A 16,161-nucleotide genomic window follows, 5' to 3' on the forward strand; every position below is an offset into this window, starting at 1 on the left:
CTGCAGGCCTTGGCTAAAATGTGTATTTATGTATTGGGTTTTTTTTTTAAATCAGAAAAAAAATCATATTTAAACCCAGTATCCTTTAAACTGTTTTTTTAAGCACAGACTGAGAAAGTATTGAGAAGTCCTTCAATTTTATTTTTTTTCTTAACAAGAGAACTTTTGGTGAATTAAAAAACAGATCTTTAGTCACACGAATAAAGACTTTCTTTTCATTTCACAAGAAGTGAGGATGTTATGGAAATACATTAACAAACTGTGTGACACTAGAAATGAAAACAGTATTTTTCAAGTTAAAGATTGTTCACAGCTCAAAGAATGCACCTCCTTACCTCCAAAGCTGAATGAAAACACTGTTACATTACTGACACATTAAAAACACTTTGTAAATTACTTTAATGACAGTAAGAAAAAAACCTAACACAGAAATACTTACATTTCATTCACTTTCTCCTCTGGGCCCTGAACTTGGCCTGTCACGGTTCCTTGGCTGGTATTTTTAACCCAGCCAACCACTCCTAATTTCTTGGCTTCCTGTTCTGTGTACTGATTTGGGAAATAATGAAAGAGGACAGTCAGTGCCAGCACAGACACCACAGACAGAACTCTTAACCCCCCACTTGCATTTGCCCAGCTGTGAGAGCTACACTTAAAAAATAAAAATCCATGAGTGATGCTCATCCTCAGGCATTCAAATATTCCTGGCAGCTCTGGAGTTGCAGCAGGCACAGCTCATTTTCCAAAAAGAACAATTTTTTCACCACAGAGGACTCCACTAATCCCATACCATTTCCCTTGTACCTACTTTATTCCTTTCCACAGCTCCTATCACTGCTCATTTAACCCTTCAATCAGCACAGTTTGTAAACTCTTTAAATCTGCTAAATGTAAAAACTTCCCAGTTCCCTTTCAAATCCTTTCCACCCAACTTTCACCCTTTAAATCCTACCCCCAGCTGCTGCATTTCTACTGACAACAGCAAAGGCCATAATCTAATAGCTAGAAAAAAACAAGCATATTTCTGCAACACCTAAAAATTATGGTTTCCCAGCCATCCACTTGTGACGAAATTCACAAATAGCAAGAGCCAAACATCAGGTCTGTATGGCCCATTCCAAAAGATAAAAGGTGCCTTGGGGTGATGTAGACAATGAAAAAATGGTGCTAACTGTGAAGAGTGTATTCCAAGGTGACTATGAGCAGCTTCTCCCAAATAATTTGCCCAAAAGCACAGGAATGCAGCAGCAAACCTTTTCCTCAGTACTGCAGAGCAGCTCAGGACTGGCATTGAGCTGTGTGTTCACACAGCTCCAGGTCAGATCAAAATAAGGCACAGCAAGCTTGGACTTACCCTTTAATCCTGATAGAATAACTAAATTCGAGGCAAACTCCACTGCAGTCCTCTGTTCCTTTCCCCTTGGCACTATTTCACAATACATATACACTATACATAAAATCAATCAGGTTTAATATTAAGCATGGGGCAGTGCTTTGAGACAAAACCACTATTCTTACTTTAATTGTGTCCTCTTGTTTCGTGGGTTTCTGTGAAATGCAAAACCACCCGCTGCACTTCAGAGCTGCTGGAGTCATTTGCACAGGGTATGAGCCACAAAGTGCTTTTTTGCAGCACATTTTTTTCCACAGTAACCTTCCTTAAATACAGGCACTGAGTTGCCACTTGAAAAATTAAACTGAAACACCTTGTTTCATATTTAACCTTTCTAAAGATTAAGGTGTTATGACATTCTTGTGGCTGTTACATCACAATTAATGCAAACCACAATCTACACAAGCAATACATTAATTAAGCTACTAAAAATCCATTTTAATATAAAACCATTTAAAGTCTACTCAGAGTACTTAACCATCCAACCAAAGTTCAGGCTGGATATATTTACACTCCACAGACCCTTATTTTTAGCACTGGAAACATTATACCATAAAGCAGCTAGCAAATCCAGCATTGCCTTACCATCCTGAAACAAACACCTAAAAAAAAAAAAAAAAAGAAAAATAAATTTAAGTCCTGTGAAAGCATACCACCTGTAGGAATTTCAGTTAATATAAAGGAGCAATGATGTGCACACAAGTCACCCGTGGTGTTTTACCACAGAAATTTCAGTGACGTTAATATTAGGGAAACCGAACAGGACTTTTGAGCCTTCCCTACGTCACATGATTATTATATTCACACATTTATGTATTTAAGTGAAATAATAAGTGTATTTAAGTGAAAACGCCGCGGTGTGTGAATGGGAAGGGCGGGCGGGGCATTTCCACACACCCGCGCTGACAGAAGCCGCGAGCGCAAGTGCGCGGAATGGGAACTACTTTGGACAGAGCAGCCTGTGATCCAGGGGGAGCCGAGCCTTAGGGCGGGGGAATATTTACAACGACTTAAATTTTAAAAACAAACAAACAAACCAACCACGCGACCAAAAAACTTCCCGGTCCGGCCGGGTACGCGGCGCCGGCTCCCGCCTCCCCTCAGGCCGCTCCCACCCCGCGCACGCGCGGTGGCGCCGCCGCTGCCTCAGCGCGGCGCCCCTCGCCCGGTCGCCCCCCTCAGCCCGCCATTACCTTGCACGCGCCCGAACACTTCGTAATCCACGGATTTCAGTGCGCCGGCGGCTTTGGCCGGGGCGGACATGGCAGCAGCGAAGGAAGAGCTGCTGTGGCGGCCGCCGGTGCTCCGCGAACCAGCGGCGCCCGGACGGGAGCGCGAGAGGCTCAAGCTTACCGCGCAAGCGGCCGCCTCCCGTGCAAATGGGGCGGGCCACGGCACCCCGAAGAGAGCCCCGAGTGTGAGGAGCGAACGGGCGACAACGGCGGGCGGAAACATCGCTCCTCCTGTGAGGGGAAACATCGCTGCTCCTGTGAGGGAAAATACCTGACAGCGAGGGCTGACACAGCTCTCCCTGTAAGGGAAAACATCGCTGCTCCTGTGAGGGAAAATACCTGACAGCGAGGGGTGGCACAGCTCTCCCTGTGAGGGAAAACATCGCTGCGTCTGTGAGGGGAGAGCGCCCCATGATCCCGAGGGCGGGAAGGCGCTCCCGCCGTGAGGGACGCGGCCCCACGTCCCTAAAGGGCTCCTACAGAGCCCTCACAAGAGGTCATTCCCGTCTCTGTTTCAGATTAGAAATGTGTTCAGAGAGCAGTGTCCGAAGGGCACCGTCTCCTCCTCCAGGACTGGTGCTGGCACACACACACCTGGACTCTCCAGCCTCCGCAGCACAGGTGAGCGGCATTAGTCTTTCCCGGGCATTTACAGGAATCATTGAAAACAAAGTGTCTCCCGTACATTGCTAAACTGAGGTAATTTTGCCTGATAAGGTGGAAAATTAGATAGTTGAAAACTAAAGCATGAGGGAAAAAAACCCTCAAATTTGTCTTGGGCACTCCTCCCTGCACGAGGCTGAGTGACCAGCTTACATCTCCAATCTCCACATGGCTTAAAAATCTTCACCCGGAGTTTGAACAGCCCATTTCTGTCCCCCGCTGTGCTGGGCAAATGCCAGACTCCTCAGCTGGAGCAGCAGACCCCAGAGAAAGAAAGCTCATTCCATGCAAGCTATTCACCCAGCTTTCAGTGGTATCTAGTAGTGCTTATGTTCTCATTGCAACACCTTTCCAAAACTGTTATCATGACATTTCTTTTTGTCTGTATGCTACAGATAAAAAAAAAAAAAAAAAAAAAAAAAAAAAAAAAAAAAAAAAAAAAAGAAGTCAGCAATTGATTATTTAGTAGGTTGACTCTCCAGCAACACACCACAAAGGTTTTTCTCTGGTGTGTTCTATGTCTGCTTGAAGGTTAACTTTTCCCCCCACTTTTTTTTTTTTTAACCAACAAAACTTTTCAGGCAAAATTCTACATTAGAAACAACATTTATCCAGCCGTAGAAGATGAGCTCTGCTCTCACTCACCAAGAGATAAAGAAAAATTAACAGCAACTGTACAATGAAAATGAAAATATTTTCATTTGCTCTCACCATTAAGCAATTTCTAGTCACATGCACCTTGTGTTCTACAGTAATACAGCATAACCTGAGTTGTTCACAGGTTTGGATCTTAAGACTACAGGGAGGTTCAAAATAAAGTCCTAGAAAAGTAACTAAATTATTTTTCCCAGATACACAAGTTAACGAAAGAAACAACCACTGAATTCAGCACAGAACACAAATATTCACATAGAAACAAAAAGCTTCCAGTATGACAGGGAATAGGCATGTAATGGACAAAACTTCATTTGCTTTACCTATATAGCACATTAAATCAAATCTTTGGAGACTGTACATTTTTCTAATGTGGAATCAGCACCATTTTGTTTTGAAAGAAGAGGATTCCACAGAAAGAGGAGCAGAACACAGAAAATCTTTTGTAATTTGCTGCCATCTGGCAGCAGTGAAGAACAAGACCAGTAAAAGAGTAGATTTATAGTAGAGTCTATTGCACTAGAAAGCCACACAAGCCTGAAAGCAGAGCTTATCCTGGTGCTGATGACACTTGGATACCTGCAGATTCCAGCACTGGCAGCAACACTTTTTTATCACTACAGTCTTTGACATTTCATTTGTTATAACAACTTGTCCCACTTTCCTTAGACAAGTCCAACTTTCTCCTTATTTCCTGACAAGTAGTAGAAAACTCCTGAAGGTGGTACTGTGAAACAGTTAATATTTTGCTGCCTAATTAATCCATATTAGAAACCAATGATTACTGACATTAATTAGCAAGAGAGCTTTAGCACACACTACCAAAAAATGCAGGAGTTCTGAATTTCCCTCCCACTTCCAGCTGTTTATTCCAGGGTGGTGGCATTGGCCTAAGGAGAACCAGTTGGCTGCACTTCCCAAAGCTACAGCCAGTTGTAAAAATAACAATCCCACATTTCACCACCAGACCCTCTGCCCCTCCTCTGGGCATAAAGCCTTTAAAAGCCTCCCAGTATTCACTCCAAGCACAGTAAAACTCTGCAACAACGCTGGGTTTTAGCCATGGCATGAAAAAGGGTATAGTAAAAATTATTATTACTGGAAAACACCAAAACCCAACAGTAGTGTTCTTGCAGCTGAGCACCAGGGACCAGCACAAACAAGGCTTTGCAAGGAGCAACCTTGGCACATCAGTGACAACAGCCCCACAGTACCTGGGCAGCAGAGTCCCTCCAGGAGCAGGAAGCCACAGCTACAACACAGAGATAAAACCTGAACACACCATGGTTTAAAGGCAAGAGTTCTGCTCAGCCCTCAGCTTAAGTAGAGCTCCTGCACCAAAGAGCAGAGGGATATTGGGTGTGTGCCAGGTGAGGCTGGTTGGGAGGGCCAGAGCTGTTGGTGCCCTTGACTCTGGCCAGTACCAGTAAAAAGCAATTTGATTAAAGCATCTCAGTTATTAAGCTTTTGGGTCGGTCATTGGAAAGTGTTAGCTTCCTTATTTATGCTGTTTGCTCATCTCTGGCACAGAATAGATGTGAAACCAGCTGGTTCTTTCATTAGCCACTACTGCTGCTATCTCTGCGTGTGGCTGTCACCTCACACCACCCCACACACCTGATGTTTCCCGCTCCCAAAATGGCTGCTTTGGCATTCACATGGATACCCTGTCAGGCACTTAACCTCCCACCTTGCTGTCTTGATTCATCCTTCACCTTGTAACTACACTGTTTTTCTGCACCATTTTTAGGTAACCTGGCTCCTCCTCAAACCTGCTGTGATTGCATGTCTCTCCCCTGCTATTTCTAATCATAAAAGTTTCTTGTGGTATCTTTAGCTGTGCAGCTCTGTTTATCTGAGCCAAACTCTAGACCTGATTCACTTGCAAACTGTCCCCAGATGATTTTGATGAGTGTCTCCCAAAGGACACCAAAGCCTCCAGATAAATAAATTATAAAGATAGTGCTTCTGTTGCCAGGTTATTGCTGTTACCTAGGGAGCATGCAATATCAGGGAAGAACTTGGAAGCTATGTAAGCTTAGTTTGACCTTTCCCACATTTTTTTCCTTATTTTCTGTAAACGGTAATGAACATCAGATTTTATTTTTCTGTCCTTTTAGGTAATGCACTTCTGTTCCTTTATGTTTTCTCCTTCAGGCAAAATTATAAACTTCTAACCTTTTTCACTGTTCTTCCTCTTGTCCTCATTCCCATAGAATGTTTTCTTTCCCTAAATTGCGTTTACTCTTCATTTCTGAATGAAAATTAAGGGGATTGCTATCTCTTCTTCAAAGCTGTACAAGCTTCTTCAGAGTCTTTTTTGCAGTCCTTATTTACATAGTATCTAAATATACTGAAACCTTTTGGAGGGCTTAATCTCCCAGTTTTGCCTCTTTAGTGGCTATCAGGAACTTTCTTCCTTTTAGCACTACAGATTATATTTGGAAGTCTAATGGGCAAGAGGGGCACAAAGAGGGATCCTTCGAGAGCTTTATTCTGGTGGTTGAGTGATTAATGACTTTACAGCTGGATCCCCAGCGTGCCCATAGCACAGGGATGTGACCTGATTACAGCACTTGTCTCCTGATCAATTCATACTCCAGGATCCAAATCCAGGGACGTGATCCACGTGGGAAGAACCCCCGACCTGTGCAGCAGCCCCTGAGCAAGGGGAGAGTCTTGCAGGGTATGAGTCACACCCACACAGATCAGATTTCAGGAGCGCAGCCAAACTTTGTGTGGACAGGAGCTAAATTTGTCCCTCGTGCTCCAAAAACCCGGACTGCTTACATAAAGCAACAAAGTAACACAAGTGACACATACAAAATTGTGAGCCAGTTATTTTCCTCTGGCTAGACTATATTGTTTAGATTTCGTGTTATTTTTTGTTTTATTTTTGTGTCATAGCCTGATTCTGTAGGGCATGAAGACCAGTCGATTGTTTCTCTGAAAGGAGCTTTTATTTTTTAAATTGGGCAATAAACCTCTAAACCCCCACCAATAAAACCACTTGAGAACAAAGTTCAGTTTTTTTTGTCTAAATTAAGCTTTTAAAAGTATTTTAAAAGAATATTTTAAAAAAACGATAAATTATATATTTTAAAAAAAGAAAGAATTTTCAGGTAAATCATTCTTAATTGGTAGTTGTGAAGTTTTAATCTGAAATTACAATAAGAAACTAAACCACTGGGTTAATATAAATACTTGCTATGAGGAAATCAGCCTCAGGAACTTGCATCACCACTGCAAAGTTCTTTTCAACTACAAGATGTTGGGAATTAAAACATGAGTATATGAACTGATGTGCCTATGGCAAAAGAAAAACCCATCTCAAACAAAAATGTGATGGATAAAGTTAAACTATTCAGTACCAAAGCACAGGAATCAGGTGGAATTTGGGGTTAAGTCTGTCAGTTGTCTGCTGGTATGAAAGGTCAAGTCAGGCTTGGTTTGATGACTAAATCCAAACACAAACCCACCTACTATAACACCTACATTTAAATTGTTTTCATAGGAAAGCAGATTGATCCAACGTTTGATTTATGAAATATCCATTCACAGCAAACTCATTAACATTTGAGGAAAACATTGAGATTCTACTGTTATGTTTTCTCCTCTTGCACATGCTGAGGAGGAGGAGGAGATGTGGTCATTTAAGGCAGTAAGTTTTTATTCTCATTGAAACATAGGAAATTTTAAGCATCACCCTTCCCACAGCTGGCAGAACAATGCTGTCAAATTCAGGGAGGATTCAGGGCTCTACAGAAGATCTAAGAACACACAAAAGAGCGTGGGTTGCTAAAGGAATGGTTTCTCAGGGAGGTGGGCTGACAGCATTACATTTTGCAGCTCTGTGAAACTATTTGATTCATTCTCCTTAATTGCATTAGACCTTTATTTCTTCGCAAAACAACAAAGAGAAAATAGTGAGTATTTCAGAATCTTGCCCTGTATTAGTGCAGCCTGTGCCATCAGAGGAAGTCTCACCGAATTGATTACTGCTTCACTACGTGGAATTGGATAACTTCTGGATTTCATTCTCCAAGTTTGAACATGTGGCCAGCTCTCATCAAAAGTATGATTCAAAGACATTTACTTGTGACAAATTTGGTGAAAGTCAGCACCTGGGTGAAGAAAGATGGTCTCTTGCATTTGAAAGGAGGGATGCTGTCAGTCCCAAACTTTCCATCCATCTTTATAATTTGATGGCAGCTTCCCCATCCAACCTAGCAGATACTTTAGTGGTTCTGATGAAAAAGGAAGAATCAGCATAATTTTTATAGACCACACAGGTCTGTATAATCATAGATGGCAAAGAGGCCTTGTTATTTCTCACACAGGAAATCTCAGGGCACTAAAAAAATTCCCAGATAAAAAGTTAACAACAATCAAAAGGGAACAACTTTTCACTGTGCATGAATCAGAAATTACTGCTGCAGAACATGAGGCCAGAACATAATGAGCTTAAAAAGCAGATGAATGAGGGGATGAAAAACCCATTTAGCACTATTAAACAGAACTAAATAGCCTGTGAGTCAGGATGTCTGTCTGAACTAAGAAAATGGAGAGTGTGCAGGGGGGAAGTAAGATGCACGCCCAGTTCTTAATCTTTAGTTCTGAGTTTTAGTCTTGTCACAGGAAAATGTTCTTGCACATTTCCGCAGCAAAGACTGAGGCCAGCTGAAAGAAACTGAAAGCTTTGCAGAGAGAAAAAGGCATGGAGCCTGGGAATCTAGTGAGAAGACAAAACTACCTAAGTGATTATCTAACTTCAAAAAAATCACAGTGAGGGCACCTGAAGGAGATACTCTTCAATGTAACTCTGATGGTACCAGCCACTCCCTGAAAAGCCCCTGGAGAGCTGGTGGATGCCATCCCTTGCTCTGTGCAGTGCAGGACTGGGTCAGGTGCCCTGGGCTGCTGGCCCTGGCTGGCAGGGCTGGCTCTGGCTGCACTCAGACTGCTGCAGCTGCTGTGATGCAGAGGTGTTGTGCACATCCAGCTCTTGGGTGCTCTGAACTTGGTAACACCTCTGGCACCCCTGATACCACCCCAAATTCGCTTTGCTCCTGACTTCCCATCTCAAAACTCCCTGCTTTTCAGAGGTGCTAATTTGCTGGGGGTATTTAGGGGTAAGCAAAGTGATTCTGACACTGTTTCTTCTAATTTCAGAGCCTGTCAAGCCTCCTGCTAATACCACTCCAGATGCTGATGGCTCTCTTTCCCAGGCAAAGGGGGCTGGAATCTCCAAGGACAACCATTTTTCCAGCCATGCCTTTGGGTAAGCAGATTAATTCAGAGCATGGCTACAGGATTTGAGCAGGCATTTGGCAAAGCCAAGAAAGCATGAATCAGGTTCTGTATCCATCCATTGCAAGGCTACTGAAAAAGAAAACACATGGGGGTTGTAGATAGTGGTATCACAGCCACAGTGAACGCCCACCAGATTGTCCTGCAGAGCCCTCTCTGGAGATTACAAGCTGTCTTTTTCCTGCTCTTTTTGTTCGAGGCAGATTCTGTTTCTCACTTGAATTTTCTAAACCCCCTGAGTTCTTTCACCCACTTCTCAGTGCTCTGCCCAGCAGAAGGGCAGCTGCTGCCTTTGTACTAAGCAAGGCTCAGTTTTCCACTGGGCTTGACCTCAAAGTAACAACACACAAATGTGACAAAAGCAACTTTTTTCCTCTGCCTGGGATATCCCTGAATTTACAGGCCTCCTGTGCTCTTTAAATGGAACATTCCTTCTATCCTAAATGACCTTTCTGACAGTTATATTTCCAAGGTTGTAAGGAAATGTTAATTTACAGTCATTGTTTCACCTTGAACTCTTCTTAACGGGATACCTGGGACAATAATAAAACAAATTTACAATTCCTTGAATCCTGCTGTTAGTCAGTAGGCCCAGCACTACCATAATCATGCCCCTGACATAATTACATTTATTATCCCCACATTACCAAGGCATAGACATAAACAACGTGCCAGGTTAGACCAAATGAACACCAGAGAGCTCCGAGTTTGTGCTGTGTGATCCTCCCAAAGGTTTGTTAATCTGCTGGGTGTCTCCCTAACACTCCATGAGAGAAGCTGCTGCTTTAGAAACGTGCCAAAAAGTCTGTCATGCAGATTCCATGCACAAAACCACTCAGCCAGAAGCAAAGGATAGATAATTCTTCAGGATGACAGAAAGGATTGGTTGCTTAAGGGAATATTTAAGTGAGATTGCTTCTCCTCCAGAATTCATAAATATTTAAGTACTTTCTGATCCACATGTCCAAACAGTGAACACAATCCACCCACAGAATTAAAGCCTGAACAACTACTTGAGCTATGGCCATGATAAACACAATTATTTGTGCTGAATGCTGCTTGAAACAAGACTGAAAACCTCAGCAAAGATTTCTGGTTGTTATTTGATTTATCCTGCGTTGGGAAAGCAGACCTTTCTATTTTTTTTAAAATATACATCGCCAGTTTTTCATCTTGACAAGGAATAGACAAACCAGAGAACTGCAGAAGAAGCTGCAACACATGCACTTGCCACTTAAAAACAATAAATATGATCACCACCCAGGCACTTGGGATAAGGTGTGTCACAATCCTCTCTGGCAAACACAGGGCAGCTGCATGAGACTCCCAAGTCCAAAATGAGCAGTTTCTGTGTGAATGACTGCAGGCTGCCAAGGGACTGTGTTTTCTTGATTTCCTAGAACAGCAGAATCCCTAGGAATGACCTTTGTGAGTTCAGTGTCATCACATGCTCCTCTGGGGCTGGTTTCTGTTTGGCAAGAGAGTGAGACAGAAAAATCCATTTCAATGGCTCAAGAGGAACAGAAAAATAACCCTAATATCTCTTTCCCCAAAGTTGGCTGCATTTCTGTCATGTCCAAGGAATTATTATTTATTTCAAATAGCTGTGAGTAATTTGGAAACAACCTCTTACAAAGAGGCTCAAGTCTGTTGCTTTTTCTCCCCGCAGGCATAATAGTTTCCAGGGATATCTTTGGGAGTTTCAGACATGTGGAGGAAATAGCTTGTCACAGGCAGAATCTCTGCTGTGGATTTGGGGCAATTATGCTTTCCATATCTTAGGCAATAAGACACCAAAAGATAACAAATCCAGGGAGTGAAGAGGAAAAAACACTTTTGCTATGAATTAGTTTATGTCACCAAGGAGAATTGAGGTCCTGTTCTTGTACAAAGACATTGTAAGCACAGTAACCCACTAAGTTCAGCTGGAAAAGAGCAGAGGCCAAACAATATCTTGTGAGTGGATATAACTGAGGATGGATGTAACTCTCATAAACAGAACCACTGGGAATGCAAAGTGAAGGATAACAATGCTGCATCTATTTGGTCAGGCTTGTCTATGTTTTAAAAATTATACAGGTGCCCACTTTAATCTCTTCACAAGGGCCTCTTATTTCTGCTCAACAGAAATGTTCCACTTACATTAGAACAAGCAGATCCAAACAGGCATTGCAGAAAAAGAACAATATTCAGCGTATGTGCTGTAGGTGACACTGAACCCGCCTCCCCATCCAACTTGAAACATGTCATGGAGTATTTAGACAGCCTTATTTTAGGGACCTAAAATTAGTTCCTCTGAATCACACTTTAGAAAAACCTATTTTTGTCCCATACTACACAGGAAACTTTAAGTTCCTCATTCAGATGCTGTAATTACTCTTGCCCTCATCCCCCAAATAGACAAATTCTCTGTAAAACAGAGGTTTATGTGACAGGGATGTTTCTGAGTTGCCTCTTTGGCACCTTTCAGCACCAGCTTTGGATGACTGACCAGTTTAGAAACACGGGGCTGAGGGAAAGTCTGAGGATCCTCATCAGAACGCAGCTATTCCTCTTTATTCCTGTAGTGGTGCTTTATGAAATATGGGGGTCATAGGCTAGGACAGGTATGATACAGGTGACATGAAGCTCCTGTTGGATTGGCTATTCTTTTCCACATTGTAAAGTCATAGAGTGGTTTAGGTTGGAAAGGAGCTTAAAGCCCATCCAGTTCCACCCCCTGCCATGGGTAGGGTCACCTTTCCCCATCCCAGGTTGCTCCAAGCCCTGTCCAGCCTGGACACTTGCAGGGATGGAGCAGCCACAGCTTCCCTAATCACAGAGAAGAATTTCTTCTGTATATCTCATCTAAACCTATTCTCTTTCAGTTTGAAGCCATCCCCTCTTGTCCTGTCACTCCAGGTGCTTGTGAAATGTCCCTCTCCATTTTTCTTGGAGGCTCCCTTCAGGTACTGGAAGGTGCTGAAAAATGGATGGAAATCTGTCACTCAAAAATCATCTAACTTGGGTGGAAAAGGACAGATGGGTCACTAAGGAAAACATCTGTGCTAAGTAGTCCCTGGAGAGCTGAGGCAGTAGGAAGCAAGGCTGAATGACAAGATTCCCAAATCCCAGTGCCAGTGCTGGTGCTGGCTGCCCTCAGGCATCTCCCAATGAGGGAACACGTGGACAACCCCCAGCGTGACCCATGCCACCATCAGCACTCAAAGTTCCTCATGAATGGGAAGATTGTGTTTTTCTCACAACTACTCCACTCAGATCCATCAGCTCTCAGGAGGCAATGCCAAAACCAACAGGTGGCTGCCATATTTGGGTTGCTGGCAATTCATATTCCTCCTACTTAATGGGAGAGGAAGAAGCTGTTGATGTGAAGTGGCACAGACGGGTCCTGTGTTATGAAAGCCTCGTCCTTCATCATCTGACTCGGGAACCAAATGTGCTCTCACACACTGCTGCAGCCAAAACATATTGCAAACTTGAACAACACATTTATTTTTGACTCACTTGGCAAAATGTATCTCTTTTTTTTTTTTCTCTTTTTAAAGAGCAGAATGGCGGCATAGCAGGAAGGGGAAAGGATTAGGTTTTCTCAATAATTACCAAATGTAATCAGTAAATAAATCAACATGCAGAAAATACATTCAAAAAGCAAGTACTACAGGTGTGCTTACTGCTGTAATTATGAACGGAGCAGGAATCTCCTCTCCCCCTTTTTCAGCCTCTGAAAACAGGAATGGAGGAGGTCAGATGAGTTATTAGGATGGCTGTCAGAGGTGCTGATGGTGTAACCTGGTATGTTTTTCACCAAAAAGTGAGTGTTCAATCCTGGTGGAAGGCACTCATGTGTCTGAGGCCACAGCTGAGAAGGCAGCTTGTTGGCTCAGACAGAAGAGGCTCCCTGAGGTCAGAGGTGTTCATTCACATGCCAAATATTCCAAAATAAAGCCTGAAAAATCAAGGCTTAGTTTTAACTTGGGTTAGAAAGGGCAGGAGTAATTTTTTATAACATGGCTACAAAGCAACAGTACGCAGCTGGGAAACTCCTGATATATCTGCCAACTTCAATTTCTGAAAATTGGGCTAGAATTTTGATTTTTTTCCCTCTCCAAGTCCAAACAAACTGCATGCTTCAAATTTGAGACAAACACTTTCCCGCATTGGAAATGTCTGAACAAATCACCATTGTGACTATCAAGAATTGCCTCTGAGTGACAGAAAATAAGTTATTTTAGACTTTTCAATTTCAATGCACACATATTTTCACTTACCCTTTTCACTAACTATAGATATTGGGTTTTTATTACAGCATTTGGGGCAATTTATCCTTGACTGAATTGGTGATAAAACTATTCGTTTCATATTGTTTATTTCTGTTTTCACCAGAAAAATACTAAACTAATATATACTTTATCCCCACAGAAAGCTGACCAAGATCAAGTTTTCATTTTTAATTCAAGCCAGAAAGGGCAGAGATTCATCTATGAATTGTTTTGCCTCGTGCAGTTTATGAGGCAACACAAGTGTCAAGTCCCTGTGAAAGATGGCAACAATTTTAGTGAAGTCCAGCTATTTTGTAATCATGCAAAAGTTGATAGATGTGATCCACGAGATCATGTGATACAAACTCTTCTAGGAATGGAAGGGCATTTCAGAAGGATGGGACACTACACAAAATCCTGGTGCTTCCTGTATTAAAAATACAGGTCTAGGAGGGTGAAGAAAGTAGATGATGCACTCCTCAGGAAGATGCCATCATGCCTTTGCCTGTCTTGTACTTGAGTTTTCTGTGGCATTTCTCCTCTCCCTATCATGTTCCAGAATTTAGTTAGCCATATATATATATATATATTTTAATTTTAAGCAGAGCTAGTTTGAGCATAAAGATCAGAAAACAGGATTTGCCCTTGTCAGTAGCTCTAAATCTAATCAGTTTGCAGCTGTTGTATGGCCACGATGTAACTCTTGAGGGGAAATTCAATTATATTAGGACAGCTGGAGATAACAGCTATCAGTGCTGTTATCACATATCCCTCGGCAGTTTATCCCACACCCACGGCCCGCGGGCGAGCTCTGCGCTCCTGACTAGCGTTATTATTTCAAATAAGCCTCTTAGGCAGCCGCGCAATCTGCTATCCAACTCCGGGGCTAATTACAGCACCACCGAACCAATTAGTTTGGCAAAGACCTCGGAGATGATCACCGAGTCCAGCCTATGGCCCGACACACCGCGGCACTGAGTGTCCGTCCGTCCCTGCACCTCTCCAGGGACGGGACGGGCACTGCCCCGTTATCTCCAGCGCCCGCCCCATCCCCACCTCTCCCCGAGTGTTTTTGAGCGAGACCCAAAGCTCGATTCCCTCCCGCCGAGAGCAGCTGGCGGGTGAATGTTTTCACTCCCAGTTACGCGTCCAGGTGGCGGCAGCTTCAGCGGAAAGGCTTTTCACCCAACCGCAACGCCGCAGAGCGCGAACCCTGAGCTCGGGCGGGCGCCGTGGCCTTTCCGCCCGTCCCCACCCCAAGCACCGCCCCGGCCCCGCGCCCCCTGCCCGGCCCCGTGCCCGCGGAGAGCCCGGAGCCGCCCCGGGCCCGCCTTCCGCCGGAAGTGAGCGGCGCAGAGCCGAGCGGGGCGGGCGGGGCGCGGCGGCGGCGGCGGTCACCGGCCCTCCAGGGCAGCGCCGACATGGCCCGGCCGCCGCAGAAGGAGATCGTCTACAACAAGCTGCTGCCCTATGGCGAGCGCCTGGAGGCAGAGGCCGCCCGCTTCCTGGAACACATCAAGGGCAACCTGGCCCGCGCCGTGCAGCTGCAGGAGCTCTGGCCCGGCGGGCTCTTCTGGACCAGGAAGCTCTCGACGTGAGTGCCGGGGCGGGACGGGGAGCGGGGCCTCGGGCTGCGAGCGGCGCGTCAGTCCCGTCCCTTGCCTTGCCTTGCCTTGCCGAGCCCAGCCAAGCCGAGCCCTGCCCGCCGGGAGCGCCTCCCGCATAACGGAACCGCTGGCACCCGGCCGGGCCCCGCTCCCGGCCGCTGTCCCGTCCCTGCCCTACACAAGGCCAGCACTTCCACATCGGAAACGGGGACAAAGGTGGCTCCGGCCGCAAGAGCTCGCCGGCCGCCTCTGAAACTTCCGAATTCTACGACTTAAGCGCTTGTGCGATTAACTCGTGCTTTTGTTTTTAATACGTGTATATTTTTTAATGCCTGTTTAGCCACCTGTTTCACCTCTCCCCTTCTTAAGCAAGCTGTGGTTGATACAATCTCCGTGTAACTTCTGCTATAGGGACACGAAGTCTTTCTCAAGACAGGCCATTTGTTGGGTCAGTGCTAGCAGGATTAGACTCTGGCTTAATGCTGTGTAAACACCGCTGGTGCCCTTGATATCTTGGCTGAACTCTGGCGTGGGGTAGATTGTGCTGATGTTGGCCGTGCTGTGTGTGCTGGCAAGGTGGTTTTTGTACAGATGAGCCCGCAATGGTTTCGTAGATAGCACCGAGTACGACATAGTTCCTTCTCGTGAATTTTACGAAGTACACTTGACCCTGTTTTATTCGGGACACTCTGGCACTTGGTATGGCATCATATGACAGTGAGTCCTGTAGCTGCAATCAGTAAATTCTGTGGATGTTTATCTTGTTTGTTGCTGAATGCTGTGTGTGCCATCACAAGCAGTGTTTCCTGTGTGCCAGAAACAACAAAGTACGTGTTCAAAGTACGTTTTGAAACACTCACTTACAGCTTCTCTTCTTACATAAGTCATTTTTTTAAAATATCAGTTGATAATTTAATGTACATTTGTCAGTCAAAGCCTGTTAGATTCGACTGTATTGGAATGTAAGTGTCTTTCTGTTTCCCAAGAGGCAGTCTTAGATAGAATTACAGTGGTGGTTGCAAAATGACTCACGTGTTTGTGTT

At 44.3% G+C, this 16,161-nt stretch overlaps 2 protein-coding genes and 1 long non-coding RNA gene across 4 annotated transcripts in view; 2 read left to right on the forward strand and 1 right to left on the reverse strand.

The window, feature by feature from the left end:
• The window catches only part of ACYP2 (acylphosphatase 2), a 32,945-nt gene extending 30,088 nt beyond the window's left edge, over window positions 1-2,857 (reverse strand). The window contains exons 1-3 of the mRNA XM_041473975.1: window positions 2,587-2,857; window positions 1,979-1,995; window positions 440-549 (exon numbers count right to left, since the gene is read on the reverse strand). Coding sequence (XP_041329909.1) covers window positions 440-549; window positions 1,979-1,995; window positions 2,587-2,848 — 389 coding nt within the window. The 5' untranslated portion in view covers window positions 2,849-2,857. The remainder of the gene's footprint in view (window positions 1-439; window positions 550-1,978; window positions 1,996-2,586) is intronic.
• A 125-nt stretch (window positions 2,858-2,982) lies between these two features.
• On the forward strand, window positions 2,983-12,756 carry LOC121357040. Its single transcript, XR_005955669.1, has 3 exons — window positions 2,983-3,246; window positions 9,115-9,223; window positions 12,120-12,756. It is a non-coding gene; the product is annotated as an uncharacterized LOC121357040 (long non-coding RNA).
• A 2,056-nt stretch (window positions 12,757-14,812) lies between these two features.
• The window catches only part of PSME4 (proteasome activator subunit 4), a 44,063-nt gene continuing 42,714 nt past the window's right edge, over window positions 14,813-16,161 (forward strand). The window contains exon 1 of one of the 2 annotated variants that reach the window (XM_041473935.1): window positions 14,813-15,105. In XM_041473935.1, the coding sequence (XP_041329869.1) occupies window positions 14,933-15,105 (173 nt within the window). In that variant the 5' untranslated portion in view covers window positions 14,813-14,932. The remainder of the gene's footprint in view (window positions 15,106-16,161) is intronic. The other variant, XM_041473936.1, reaches the window with a different exon arrangement.

The sequence above is a fragment of the Pyrgilauda ruficollis genome, unplaced genomic scaffold (assembly GCF_017590135.1).
Source record: "Pyrgilauda ruficollis isolate IOZ18807 unplaced genomic scaffold, ASM1759013v1 scaffold31, whole genome shotgun sequence".
NCBI lineage: Eukaryota > Metazoa > Chordata > Aves > Passeriformes > Passeridae > Pyrgilauda > Pyrgilauda ruficollis.